The 15,065-nt window shown below is 43.1% G+C and overlaps 2 protein-coding genes across 5 annotated transcripts in view; both read left to right on the top strand.

The window, feature by feature from the left end:
• kdrl (kinase insert domain receptor like) overlaps positions 1-15,065 on the top strand; it is a 509,442-nt gene that overhangs the window by 352,244 nt on the left and 142,133 nt on the right. The gene's annotated exons all lie outside the window — the stretch shown is intronic.
• Positions 3,524-15,065, top strand: part of LOC144492837 (pre-mRNA 3'-end-processing factor FIP1-like) — a 48,476-nt gene continuing 36,934 nt past the window's right edge. For all 4 annotated transcript variants that reach the window (XM_078211343.1, XM_078211342.1, XM_078211341.1 and 1 more), the window contains exons 1-2: positions 3,524-3,863; positions 12,850-12,892. In XM_078211343.1, the coding sequence (XP_078067469.1) occupies positions 3,761-3,863; positions 12,850-12,892 (146 nt within the window). In that variant the 5' untranslated portion in view covers positions 3,524-3,760. The remainder of the gene's footprint in view (positions 3,864-12,849; positions 12,893-15,065) is intronic.

The following is a 15,065-nucleotide window of genomic DNA, read 5'->3' as shown; positions in this document are numbered from 1 at the left end:
TCTTGCACTCCAATCTCCTTGCAATAAAGGCCAACATTCCATCTGCCTTCCTAATTAGCACAGTGGTTAGCACTGCTGTCTCACAGCGCCAGCGACCTGGGTTTGATTCCCAGCTTGGGTCACTGTCCGTGTGGAGTCTGCACGTTCTCCCCGTGTCTGCGTGGGTTTCCTCTGGGTGCTCCAGTTTCCTCCCACAGTCCGAAAGACGTGCTGGTTAGGTCATTGGCCATGCTAAATTCTCCATCAGTGTACCCAAACAGGCATTGGAGTGTGGCGACTAAAGGATTTTCACAGTGACTTTATTGCAGTGTGAATGTAAGCCTACTTGTGACTAATAAATAAACTTTAACTTTAATTGCTTGCTGCACCTGCATGCTAATTTTCTCCATTCCTTATATGAGGAATGGAAAGGCAGGATGGGCTGATTGGATACTTTGCAGCAGTGTCAACTAAAGAGGAGGATGTTGCTGATGTCAAGCAAAACAAGAGATGGTAGAATTGGGTCGGAGAAAAGCAGAAGAAAGTTTGGCAATACTTAAATTAGAAGAGTCTCCCAGCCCGAATGGATTACCTTCTCGGTCAGTGAGGGCAATAAGGATGGAAATTGCGAGGCCCTGGCCATAATCATCCATATGGTAGTGATGCCAGAGGACTAATGGTTGCAAGTATTAAAGTTCATTTATTAGTGTCACAAGTAAGCTTACATTAACACTGTGAAAATCCCCTAGTCGCCACACTCTAGCACCTGTTCAGGTACACTGAGGCAGAATTTAGCATAGCCAATGATCCTAACCAGCACATCTTTCAGACTGTGGGAGGAAACCGGGGCATCCAGAGGAAACCCACGCAGACACGGGAAGAATGAGCAGACTCCGCACAGACAGTGACCCAAGCTGAGAATCGCACCCGGGTCCCTGGCGCTGTGAGGCAGCAGTGCCAACCACTGTGCCACCGTGCTGCCCATTACGTTTCTGTTTAAAATATAGAAGGATAAAACCAACAGTTTAGCCAGTGAGCCTGTTGTTAATGATGGGGAAACTTTTAAAAACAATAATCCATAACTTAATTAATTGACATCTGAAAACAATATGGGTTAATCAATGCTCTCCTGACAAGGTTATGCACATGCTCCTCCTGCTTCTGTCTGTTCACTCTCCTGGCATACAGCACTTCTGTCATCTCTCAGTTGCAGTGATAGATGGCGAACCGTGAGATGTTTGTTATGATATCTGTTTTAGCCTGGAAGGATCTACTTGTGAAAAAAGTCAAGCACACAGTCACCTTTAGCCTAAGTGGCAATGTTGTCCTCACTAGCCTCAGAGGTTACAGGTCTGGGTGCAATGAGTGGCACACTTCTGTAACCAGCTCTTTGGTGAATTGCAGTCACTCAATGTACTGCCAGACAGCTTAGTTAAAGGTTGGAGAAGTACTTCCAAAAAAGTGTAAAAGGATAATGCTTCCTGCTGACAGCGCATGGTGACACAATGGTTGGCACTGCTGCCTCACAGCGGCAGAGACCCAGGTTCGATTCCTGGCTTGGGTCACTGTCTGTCTGGAGCTTGCATGTTTCTGCGTGGGTTTCCTCCAGGTGCTCTGGTTTCCTCCCACAGTCTGAAAGACGTGCTGGTTAGGTGCATTGACCCGAACAGGCACCAGAGTGTGGCAACTAGGGGAATTTCACAGGAACTTCATTGCAGTGTTAATGTAAGCCTTACTTGTGAACTAATAAATAAACTTAAACTTCTCTTCCCTCTTCCTCCTCCCTCTGCGATCGACTTGCTTTCTTTGCTGCTCTGCAAGGAGGAGTGCAATGATAACCCCCATGACTGGGAGCAGTTGGAGCATTGAGAGCCCTTGCAGTAGCAATCAACAACTCTCCAATATCTAGTACCACTTCTGACATACTTTACCAACTTTTCTAAAGGGCTCCAAACACACACGTACTCCTAGAAACTCAGCAGAGTTTCATCAACAAAATGTAAAAGTAACTAACTTGCATGTTGGATGGTGATGCCTTTAAAGAGCTCTACTGAGGTGAGGGAGGAAATCTCTCTTGTGCTGCTGAATGCATATTCAGCTGTGTGTACTGAAGAGAAGACCTTAAATAGTGTGTTATGGTCGAAATGGCAGGCCAGGTGTTAAGTCAATGTTAAACAGTGTGTGACTCATCTGCATACTTCCGACATATGCTTGTTTCACCCATGCTAACATGCTCAACAACCCTGCTTTTTGTCTGCTCATCTGGAAGGAGGTTGGAGTGTATGGATGCCAGTTTTTTTTACTAAAACAGCACCCATAGTACCAAAACTAGGGAGCTAATTTTTTCCAATAATGTGGTGCTCAGAATTGTACACAATGAGGTTTAACCAGTGTCTTGTATGAGTGCCTCATGATTCTGTTGATGAGAACAGTGTGTTGATACCAGCTGCAAGAATATTAGCTACTGTTTCCTAGAATGGTTGGCCTTATTTCAAACATTTTTGTTGTTATTTATTGAAGTCTTCGTAAATAGAAAGGTCGGATTTGCTCATTATTTTTTTCCAACTCACAGAGCACTATGGGGGAACCACTCAGTTGGTTTATAAGCTGTAGTCTCTGACACAATTGACATGTAATGACATTTAGCTGCACAATCCAACCTTTTCATGTGGCGGCTGCAGAGCCAGACTTTCAAGCACCATCAGCATTGGGAAATACAGGCATGAGATGATGTTGTGTGCCAGATCATCAAATTCATTTAAACACGTGAAACTGTGCTTGTTTTATAAAAGTGGATTGCATCAAAATAGTTCATTAAAAATGCAAATATTTCTTGCTGCAAAATAATTAAATTTGGCTTGATCTATAAATTTGAATGTTGCTGAAAAAAGAGACACACCATCAAAGCTTTTTGTCTCGCATTCATCAAGATAGCTGGCAAGAAATTATAGTCAGTAACAAGTAAACAGCAAGTTATACCATATGTAGATAAAAGCAAAATACTGCGGATGCTGGAACCAATTCGAAACGTTGGCTCTATTCTCTCTGATGTGGAGATGCCGGTGTTGGACTGGGGTGAACACAGTAAGAAGTCTCACAACACCAGGTTAAAGTCCAACAGGTTTATTTGGTAGCAAATACCATAAGCTTTCGGAGCACTGCTCCTTCGTGACGAAGGAGCAGTGCTCCGAAAGCTTATGATATTTGCTACCAAATAAACCTGTTGGACTTTAACCTGGTGTTGTGAGATTTCTTACTCTATTCTCTCTCCACAGATGCTGTCAGACGTGCTAAGATTTTCCAGCATTTTCTGTTTTTGTATTATATATATCAGCAATACTCAAATACACCAAAGGACTATTTAAATTTTGACAGTGTGTTGTGCAGTGTACTATGAGTGGAGAAAGGATTAAAAGTTGATTGTGCGGTGTACTATGATTGAGTGGAAAAACGATTATTTTAAAAGTTGTGTGTGTGTTGTGCAAGGGACTGTGAGTGGAGAAACAACTAAAAGTTAACATGTTGTGCAGTGTATATGACTGGAGGGGGGCGGGGGGAGTGGAGAAATGAGCGGCGGGCGCTATGACCTGGCGGAGGAGTGTTTGGAGCTGATGGCGGCGCGGACTCGATAGGGTGGGCTCGCTGTGCTCGGCGGAGGGAGCGGACCCGAACCCGAACCCGAACCCGGGGCCGCGCACCGGCTCCAACTGCCCCTCCTCCTCCTCTCTGTCCCCCTCCCCACCCCCAAATCTGTGTGGAGTCTCCCAACTCCCCAGTCGGTATGGCCACCGAAATGGATTCGCTGAGCTCGGCTGCGGAGAGTACGGCAGCGCCTGGCGGCGGCCTGGACGCCGAGGATGATGAGGAGAACTGGCTGTATGGGGGTGAGTTAACCCCGTGGGGAGACAGCCACTTTCTCCAGAGTTTGGGGGCTCCCCTTGAATTGCTGCATTGTTCTAAAATTCAGGCAGGGAATGCACACGGTGCCTTTTGTTGGAAGTGTCTCCAGAACATGCACCGTCTGGGGGAACCCCTCTATATTCCCCTTAAAGGGACAATGCCCTTTGTGCTGGCCTAGCTCCCAGAAGCACACTTACTTTTTCGCACCACTCTTGTGAGTGAATTTTGTCCTGGATTCGATGGGAACAGTGTCTTCAGTATTGAGGCATTGCGTTGCAAGTGATTCCCTAAAACTTGTTCCAGGCTTCTTAAGTTTGTTGCAAGGAGAGGGGGGCGGTTAACTACTGCACAGAGTTTCAAGTTTCTCTTCCTATGTCAGCTCTTTGGAGGAATGCAATTATGAGACTTTACTGTTTTTTCCACAAACCAAGTTAACTCCAGTAAAGGAATAACTTGTATTTACCGCCGCAGGATGACCCACAGTGCCTCTCAATGGATGAAAAGCTTATCACTGTTATATAGGTCAGTTTAAGGGGCAAGTATATTCTAATGATTGCCCCATAATGGTTATTGGTTTATAAAATCCCTCATCTAGTGCACACCATCTTTTGTAATCTACACAGACATAAGGCTTTCTCTGATGCATGGTGGCGCAGTGGTTAGCATTGCTTGGGTACAGCACCAAGGACCTGGGTTTGATTCCTGCTTGGGTCACTATCTGTGAGGTTCTCCCAGTGTCTGCGTGGGTTTGCTCTGGGTTCTCCGGTTTCATCCCATAGTCCAAAAGATGTGTTGGTTAGATGCTTTGGCTATGCTAAATTCTCCCTCACTGTATCCAAACAGTTGGCGGAGTGTGACGACTAGGGGATTTTCACAGTAACTTCATTGCAGTGTTAATGTAAGCCTACTTGTGACACTAATAAATAAACTTTAAGGTCATCTATAACCATCCTGGCTGAGATCGGCCAACTCAATGCAGAGTGAGGGCTGAACCTCAATCCATCCTGGTTTGTGTAGCATGCGTTGGGTCAGAATTTGATGTCAACATGATAGTGAGTTAAATGGCATGTGCCATTATTCATGTTTAAATTGCACAGCAGCTTTTGCCAAGAAAGTAATTTGCTGTGAATTGAGAATCACCACAAGTTGGTGGATGATTTGTGCCACTGCCCTGTCAGCATCATAGAAAGAGCAGCTGGCCCTTAGGGTGGCATGGCACAGTGGTTGGCACTGCTGCCTCACAGCGCCAGGGACCTGCGTTCAATTCCGGCCTAGGGTCACTGTCTGTGTGGAGTGTGCACATTCTCCCTGTGCCTGTGTGACTTTCCTCCGAGTGCCCCGGTTTCCTCCCACACTCCAAAGACGTGTAGGTTAGGTTGATTGGCCATGCTAAATTAATCCCAGTGTCCGGGGGGTTAGCAGAATAAATATGAGGGGCTACTTTTCACTGGGCCGCACTTTCGGAATAAAAATTTGCTCGCGTCACACTGAATTTTTTATTGACAAGAAATACATTTAAAAAAAAACAACTCCTAACAGTGCTTGATTCATAACGTAGAACATAACTTATAATATGATCATGGGACATCCAGAAAGTATAAAACAATGCTTGTTTAAACCATGTTTAAATGTTTCTTTGATTGTCCTTGAATCTTCCCACCACACTTGCCACCCTCTCCCGCCGCACCCTTTGGGAACCACTGGAATAGGGTCTGGGTGAAAATACGTTCAGTGCAGACTCGATAGGCTGAATGGCCTCCTTCTATACTATGGGGATTCAATGAATTTTCCTGAGATGTGATTAGAATACATAACTCTGATGGGAGAACTAAGACTGCACAGACTGGAATTTCTGTGCAGGTAAATTCTTGATAATGTGTCGTCTTCTAGGCATGTTCTAATCAGTAGTTATAAAGTTTGTAGAAAATATTAAGAGATCCCTGAGATAACAGTAAAGGTTACATTTGATTCTGGGACAGTTCAGTAGAATTTTTTTATTCATTTGTGGAACATGGATGTCGCTGGCTGGCCAGCATTTATTGCTCATCCCTAGTTGTTCTTGAGAAGGTGGTGGTGAGCTGTCTTCTTGAATTGCTGCAGTCCATGTGCTGTGGGTTGACCCACAATGCCATTAGGGAGGGAATTTCAGAATTTTGACCCAGCAACTGCGAAGGAACAGTGATAAATTTCCAAGTCAGGATGGTGAGTGGCTTGGAGAGGAACTTGCAGGTGGTGGTGTTCCCATGTATCTGCTGCCCTTATCCTTCTAGATGGAAGTGGTTTTGAGTTTGGAAGTTGCTGTCTAAGGATCTTTGGTGAGTTGCTACAGTGCATCTTGTAGATAGTACACACTGTTCTACTGAGCGTCGGTGGTGGAGGGAGTGGATGTTTGTAGATGTGGAATGAATGAAGTGGGCTGCTTTGTCCTGGATGGTGTCAAGCTTCTTGAGTGTTGTTGGAGCTGCACCCATCCAGGCAAGTGGAGAGTATTCCATCGCACTCCTGACTTGTGCCTTGTAGATGGTGGATAGGCTTTGGGGATTCAGAAAGTGAATTACTTGCTGCAGTGTTCCTAGCCTCTGACTTGCTCTTGTAGTCACTGTGTTTACGTGGCGAATTCAGTTGGGTTTCTGGTCAATGGTAACCCCAAGGATATTGACAGTGGGGGATTTAGTGATGGTAACACCATTGAATGTTAAAGGACGGTGGTTAAAGTAAAGGGTTGAAGAATGAATCTCACCACTGATACTTAAAATAAAAAACCTTTTGGGAAATTTGATTTTTAAAGCTGCCTTTTGATATCTTATCCAAATGGCCACTCCTCATGGGAGCTTGGCCGATCATTTGACATGGATGGCATCAAATGGAAGCCTCTGTCCTTGTCCAAACATTAGTCAAGTGATGGAACCTTTGTTACCCTTTCCCACCCTAGTCCCGTGATTCAGAAGTATATTGCATGCCTATGGCTGAAATCAACAGCAATCAAACTTGAAATCTTTTGCTCCCTATGACTTCATATTACGCTATGTGGTACATTTAACCATTGTCATAGAATCATAGAATCTATGACATGGAGACAGGTCCTTCGGCCCAAACTGTCCATGCTGACCAAAAAGCCCACCTAAGCTAACCCCATTTGGCCCATATCCCTCTAAATCTTTCCTATTCATGTATCTGATCAAATGCCTTTTAAGTGTTGTCAATCTCCCTGCCTCAACCACTTCCTCCGGCAGCTCATTCCACATACATACCATCCTCTGTGTAAAAAAAAAAAAATGTTGTTCCTCAGGTTCCCATTAATTCCTTCTCCTCTTAATTTAAACCTATGCCCTCTAGTTCTCGATTTCCCCAACCCTGGGAAAAAGACCGAGTGCATTCATCCTATCCATGTCTCTCATGATCTTGTACACCTCTAGAAGATCACCCCTCTGTCTCCTACGCTCCAAAGAAAAAAGTACTAGCCTGTCCAATCTCTCAGTCCCTTGAGTCCTGGCAACATCATTGTAAATCTTTTCTGCATTATCTCCAGTTCAATAACATCTTTCCTACAGCAAGGCGACCAAAACTGAACTCACTACTCCAGGTGCAGCCTCACCATTGTCCTGTACCACTGCAACATAACTTCCCAACTTCTATACTTAATGCCCTGATTGATGAACTAATTAGTTAGAGTTCTGATTGTTTAGTCTGTTGAAAGCCTTGCTGGCTTGGTGGGTAATTGCCTATGTGGTTTGGTATTAAGCCATACACAGCAACAAAATCCCAGATTTGTTGCGTAGTTTTGTTTTAAATAAGTTGATGCAAGTGCTGCTGTTACAATAGTTCTATATCTTCAATCTTGGGAAGAGAGAAATCAGCCCTGGGTGCTAGCCATCGTAGTTGCCCATTGACTCTTGATTGAAAATGATCGCATGTGGGCATCGAGTGAGGATACAATTGAATTTTGTTGAGCTGCCCATTTGGTTGACACTCACTTGCTGTGGTCACATGATGACACTTTGGAATACTGTGTACAGTTTTGGTCTCCTTACTTGAGAAAGGATATACTGGCACTGGACGGGATGCAGAGGAGGTTCACTAGGTTGATTCCAGAGTTAAGAGGATTGGCTTATGAGGAAAGTCTATACTCATTGGAATTTAGAAGGAGGGGGAATCTTATAGAAACATATAAAATTATGAAGGAGTAGATAAGATAGAAGCAGAGAAGTTATTTCCATTGGCGGGTGAAACTAGAACTGGGGGCATAGCCTCAAAATAGGGGGGAGCAGATTTACGACTGAGTTGAGGAGGAACTTCATCCAAAGTGTTGTGAATCTGTGGAATTTCCTGTCCAGTGAAGCAGTTGAGGTTACCTCGGTGAATGTTTTTAAGGAAAAGATAGATTTTTGATCAGGAAAGGAATTAAGGGTTATGGTGAGCGGGCAGGTAAGTGGAGCTGAGTCCACGAAAAGATCAGCCACGATCTTATTGAATGGCGGAGCAGGCTTGAGGGGCCAGATGGCCTACTCCTGCACCTAGTTCTTATGATGAAGAGGAAGGAATTTGCATTTATACCAAGCTTTTCACTACCACTGGACATCTCAAAGCGCTTTACCAGCAATGAAATACGTTGTCAAGTGTAGTCACTGTTTTAATGTAGGAAACATGGCAGCCAATATGCACTCGGCGAGCTCCAAGCAGCAATGTGATAATAATTAGATCTATTTTTTTGTGATGTTGAATGAGGAACAAACATTGGTCGGGACACTGGTGTCATTAATGAAGATTTGTAGGTGTCTGAGGAACTGCATTCATGATTTAGTTTTTAAAATTCATTCATGGGACATAGGTGTCACTGGCCAGCATTTGTTGCCCATCGTTAGTTGCCCTTGAGAAAGTGGTGATAATACAACTGAGTGACCATTACAGAGGGCAGTTGAGAGTCAACCACATTGCTGTGGCTCTGGAGTCACATGTAGGCTAGACCACACAAGGTTGGCAGATTTCCCTCCCTAAAGGACATTAGTGAACCAGATGGTTTTTCCAACAATCGACAATGGCTTCATGGTCATCAGTAGGTTCTTTATTCCAGATTTTTAAAAATTGAATTCGAATTCCACCATCTATGGGGTGGCACGGTAGCAAAGTGGTTAGCACTGCTGCTTCACAGCTCCAGGGTCCTGGGTTCGGTTCCCGGCTCGGGTCACTGTCTGTGTGGAGTGTGCACATTCTCCTCGCGACTGCGTGGGTTTCCTCCGGGTGCTCCGGTTTCCTCCCACAGTCCAAAGATGTGCGGGTTAGGTTGATTGGCCAGGTTAAAAATTGCCTCTTAGAGTCCTGAGATGCGTAGGTTAGAGGGATTAGTGGGTAAATATGTGGGGGTGGGGCCTGGGTGGGATTGTGGTCGGTGCAGACTCTGGGCCGAATGGCCTCCTTCTGCACTGTAGGGTTTCTATGATTTCTATGATCTACTATAGTGGGATTCGAACCCAGGTTCCGAGGGCATTAGCTGAGTTTCTGAATTAAAAGTTTAGCAATAATACCATTAGGCCATTGCCTCCCCAACTAGTGCCTTTGGGGGAGCTTGGAATGAAAAAACTGAAGACTTGGCAAAATTTGAAGTACCCTTGAAATACGACCAAACCCTTGTGTCCACCCTTTACTGCTGTATTCAGCTAATTGCAGTTTCTCCTGCAGTTTAATTAGCTTTGATTATTTTTGAGGGTATATCTGAATATTTTATGCTCCAGATTTTAGTCTTTATTGCTTTATTGAATAATAAAAGTCTAGGCTTGTTGGGAACCATATGTCAGTCGTTGCTTGAAAGTGACCTTCCTCAAAGTAACACTATTCAAACAAGATTAAAATACTGCCAATGCTGGAAATGTTTCTATTAAAAACAGAAATACTCAGCAGGTCAGGCAGCATCTGTGGGGAGCAACAGTTAATGTTTCAGGTTGCTAATGATCTTTCATCAGAAATGAGGAAGGGTCATCATTGATCTGAAACGTACGTCTTTCCAGCATTTTCTATTTTTAACACTATTCAAAGTTCTGAAGGTGCTGCCTCTTACTGTGGTATAAGTTTATGAATTATTGGCAGCCTTCCAGTATCCCATCCATGGTAATTTTTAATGAGGTAGGGCATTAATTGTCAGGCGCATACTTGAGTTCCATCACCAAATCCAAACCTCTCCGCAGCTGATGTTCACTCACGTACCCTCCCAGCAGAGTAAGTAGGGAGCGAGCAGGAATAAGAAGCCGAGCTTATTTTGACCCTTTCTGGCTCAGGGGAATGGAATCTAATTGCAGTACTGCATTGTAGTGATTAATTTAATCCTGCATAGACTGGGAATTGAACCTGTATAACCTTTAGGGACGTTTTTAAACCATAAGGTTTTACTTGTTTTTTCACCATTCAGTGGCAGCATGTAGCCTTTTAGCAGCTCTTGAGTTGCATCATTCTTGTGTTTAGGGCCTTCACAAACTTTTATTTACCCTTTAAAGTTTCTGGCCAGGATTCTCCCAAAAAATCCTAAGTTGCGTAAAAACTGGAGTAAATTCCGCTGTTTTTTTAAGCTGAATTTTCAAAATGAATCTCCCACACTCTGAGCACTGCAGAATGCCTCAGCGATAAAGATGGGATTAAACTTGCCTTGTTCCGTTTTTATATATCCATTTATAGCTGACTATGACTTCTCTTTCCTCTCTATGCACTAGTGTCCCTCAATTGCCAATCCTTGAGGCCCTGCCTATTTCGCACCTAAATGCTGCCCCTTGACAGCGATGCCAGAAAACACAGTGTCAGTTTCCTAATATATGTTGACTACATTCCGCTCTACCTCATCATCACCACTCATAGCTCTTTCACTGTCTCTAACTTATCTACTTATCCACCATCCAGTACTGGGATGAGCAAAAATTTCCTCCAACTCAAAGCTCTATTCCCGAGCCACTGACTCTATCCCTCTCCCTGGTCACAATGTGAGGCTGAATAAGACTGTTAGCAAGATTGATGTCATATTGAGGTGAGCTTCTGACCACACGTTTACACCATCAAGAGTATCACCTATTTCCCCTGCCCCAGCTCATCTGCTGAAACCCTTATTCATAGAATCCCTACAGTACAGAAGGAGGCCATTCAGCCTATTGAGTCTGCACGGACTACAATCCCACCCAGGCTCTATCCCATAACCCCACCTATTTACCCTAGCTAATCCCCCTGACATTTAGCATGGCCAATCAACCTAAGCCGCTCGCCTTTGGACTGTGGGAGGAAACTGGAGCACCTGGAGGAAACCCACGCAGACTCGGGGAGAATGTGCAGATTCCACACAGACGGTGACCCGAGGCCGGAATTGAAGCTGGGTCCATGGCGTCTTTTATTTCCTGTGGATTGGTCTATTTGATGCATTCCTGACCAAACCCTCAATTTTTTACTGTGCATGAACTCCAAAACTGCTGCGCGCATCCTTGCAGCTTATTCAGTTCACCTATACCTCTGTGCTTTCTGACCTAGTTAAACAACACTTTAATTTTAGAATCCTCAACCTTGTTTTCAAATCCTTTCCTGGCCTCTTCTCTCCCTATATCTTTAGTATACTGTAACCGCACAACCCTCTGAGATCTCTGTGCCCCTCTGATTCTGGCCTCTTGAGCATCCCTGATCTTAATTATCATGCTTTCAGCTTCCAAGACCCTAAGCTCTGAAATTCCCTCTTTAAATCTCACTACCTCTCTTCTGCTTTTAAGACACTATTTAAAACTTGCCTCTGAACAAGCTTTTTGATCTAATATGAGCCCTAATATGTGGCTTTGTGTTAAATTTAGGTTTGATAAAAGCTTCTGTGAAGTGCGCTGGGATGTTTCACTGTGTTAACAGTGCCATATAAATGCAATGTTGAAACCAAAAAAGAAAATGCTGGAAAATCTCAGCAGGTCTGGCAGCATCTGTAAGGAGAGAAAAGAGCTGATGTTTCAAGTCCAGACGATCCCTTTGTCAAAGCTGAAAGGCATAGAAAGTGGGAGATATTTGTACTGCAGGGTGAGGGAATGAAAGATGAGTCATAGCCACAGAAACCAGGAGAAAAGACTGCTAATGGCTGTCCACAGAGAGAATAAAAGGTGTGAATGGCGAACGGCAGAGAAGCTAAAATGAAGATGTTGGGGGAGGAAAATGGATGGGACAGAGGTAAGATTTAGAAAAGGGGAAGTGGGGGGGGGGGAGAAAAGGTAAGGGTAGGGGATAAAATAGGGGGAAAGAGTGGAGGGGGGAAGAAAAATGAAGAAAGACCATAAAGAAATAAAAGGTAGAGAGCACAGGAAAAAAAATTAAATAAAATGCAGTGTTGATGTTGGTATTATTCTGATGTATTTTACCAGTAAATAAGCTATTCACTGTTTCTGTTGGCAAGTGGCTGTTAAGTTCATTCACAGCTGTGTCAACTGTGGGATCCACCACTGTTGAAAACCCATAGCTTCTGTGCACACACTAATGTTGGTCTCCTCGAGCCACTGTACATAAGTGACCATGTAATCAATCTGAGTTTTGGAGCAGAATAGTGACTTTCCTTTGTTTTACAAAAGTAATTCCACTCTTTTTCCTTTTACTAAATGCCATTTTAATACGGATGCCTCAGTGTTGCTAATAGGCCATGGGTCATTTATGGGAAGATTTTAACCTTCACCTTGCCCTTGGTAACACCAGTACAATGCTCAAGCAATGAGATGTTACCTTCTAGAGATAGGCTTGTATTTCATTCTTTCACTATGGTCAGGGATTGAATTGCCAATTTGACTCCCTTCACAAGTTTTATTGTTTTGCACTTGCAAAGTTGCTTTGCTTCACTGCATTAGTGGTGATACAGCCAGCCCATCAGATTTTGCTCTAAATGTTGCACTGTTCATGTGTTAACTATTTTTGCAGATCATTAAATTTGAAATTGTGACCTGTCTTGAAAACACACATAACGCTATTACTATTTGTTTATAGATGAAAACCCTGGTAAACAAGAGGAGGTGGCTTTGGTTGATGGGTAAGAATCAGAATTTTAATGTGCATTATTGCCTTGGGTAGTTTGAATTCCTTTCCAATTTCATCAGGAATTCTATTGCTGTTCCTTATTCATTTACCTTGTACATACCAGCAAAATACAACCACCAGGGTACTCATGCCTGCAGGTTTTGTCTTTTGTTCCTTTTTAGTGCTTTTAGAGAAATGATTCTCTGTACACTGGGTTAACAACAAAGAACAGTATAGCACAGGAACAGGCCCTTTGGCCCAACAAGCCTGTGCTGATCACGTTGTCCTATCTAAGCCAACTGCTTGTATCCTTCTATTCTGCACTGTTCATGTATCTATCCAGATAAGTCTTAAATGTCGCTAACTTGTCTGCCTCAACCACCTCACTTAGCAGTGCGTTCCAAGGTCCCACCACCCTCTGTGTCGAAAAATTTTTTTCCCCCGCACATCTTCATCTTGAACTTGCGCTCCCTTGTAATTGTCATTTCTGCCCTAGGAAAAAAGCCTCCAACTGTTCACCTTATCTAGGCCCTTCATAATTTTATAAACTTCTGTCTTTCCAGGGAGAACAATCCCAGTTTATTCAATCTCTCCTCATTGCTAATGCCCTCCATTGCAGGCAATGCCCTGGTAAACCTTTTCTGTACTCCCTCCAAAGCCTCCATGTCCTTCTGGTAGTGTGGCAACCAGAATTGGACACAGTATTCCAAATGTGGCCTAACCAATTTTTTTATATAACGGTAACATAATTTGCCAATTTTTATATTCGATGCCCTGACTGATGAAGGCAAGCATGCCATATGCTTTCTTCATCACCTTTTCTACCACTGCTGCCACTTGTAATGATGTGCGGACCTGTACTCCCAGATCTCTGTGTGTCTATGCTCCTGATGGTTCTGCCATTTATTTTATAGCTCTGACCTGAATAATCAACCAAAATGCATCACTTCGCATTTGCCCGGATTAAATTCCATCTGCCATTTCTCCACCCAGTTTTCCAACCTATATATCCTGCAGTATTCTCTGACAATCTTCATCACTGTCCCGTAACTTCAGCAATCTTAGTATCCTCTGCAAACTTGTTAATCAGACCTCCTCCTCTTATTTCTGTCCACATGAATACCTAACCTGAGGTTCTTGTATTTGTCTTTTTAGGTGTGATTACGTTAGAGGAAAGAAATTTCCCACTTACGTAATTTTTTTTGATGTAACTTTTTACTTGCGGTGTTTGGAATCTTCTGAGCTTTGCAAATCTACTTCCTCTGTGGGGATTCCATCAGTCAATTTTTAATACCCATGATACTTGTGGTTTCTACTACTGACTAGCATGACCTCTGAATTGGAGGTTCTCTTGTATGATCTTTAAATCCAGGAAGCATTATGATTTACAACGATAAGTAAGCTGCTGAAATGATAACTTGAAGACCAGTCTTGACAATGCACGCAGATTTCTGCTTTTAATCTTTGGGATCCTGAATTTGAAAACCCATGATATATTGCATTCTGATATTGAGTCACTTTGCTCACTTCCAGTTCACCTAACCTCCCCACGGTAATCATTGAGCTCAGATTGTGCAAAACAATTTGTTTTGTCAAGGCTAAGACAAATGTAGTAAATGCAGGTTACCCGGTGCAAATAGAATTGTTTTCTGTAACTATTGAAAATTATATTAGCAAAACCTATTTAATAAACAGTTGCATCATAAAAATATCTTCCTTTTCCATTGAAATTCTTTGTGTTCTTTACTACTGTTCCATGAGCTTCAGAATACAATGGGTATTTTTTGTCCTTGGTCGTCTCTCATCCAAATTTAAAGAAAGTTTGCTGATTACCAAAAAATATTTAGTTTCTTTCCTCCCAAAAGGATTTCAATTCTGATGAAAATAACCATAGAGTCATTGCTGACTCTACCCAAAAACGTACTGAAAAGCATCCGATCTTTTGTGTCTCTTTCGAGTTATGCTAGCTAGGTATATCTTTATAAAAGAGCACTTATTAAAGAAAATTCATCATTTTTGAACAGAAAATTGGGGAAATAATCATAATCAAGAACTGTGGTCAAAAGACCTATCAGTCCATATTGTTCAAGTTAACAGATAAGAACGGCTATCTGCATAAAGTGCTACGGTTACTGCCAGTTTCTGTGCAACTATGTTGACACCCTCAGAGAAGAGACGATTAGAAT

This window comes from Mustelus asterias, chromosome 4 (assembly GCF_964213995.1).
Source record: "Mustelus asterias chromosome 4, sMusAst1.hap1.1, whole genome shotgun sequence".
In the NCBI taxonomy this organism is placed as follows: Eukaryota; Metazoa; Chordata; class Chondrichthyes; order Carcharhiniformes; family Triakidae; genus Mustelus; species Mustelus asterias.
The sequence above is the reverse complement of the archived record's forward strand: the minus strand, read 5'-3'. Positions and strand labels throughout refer to the sequence as shown.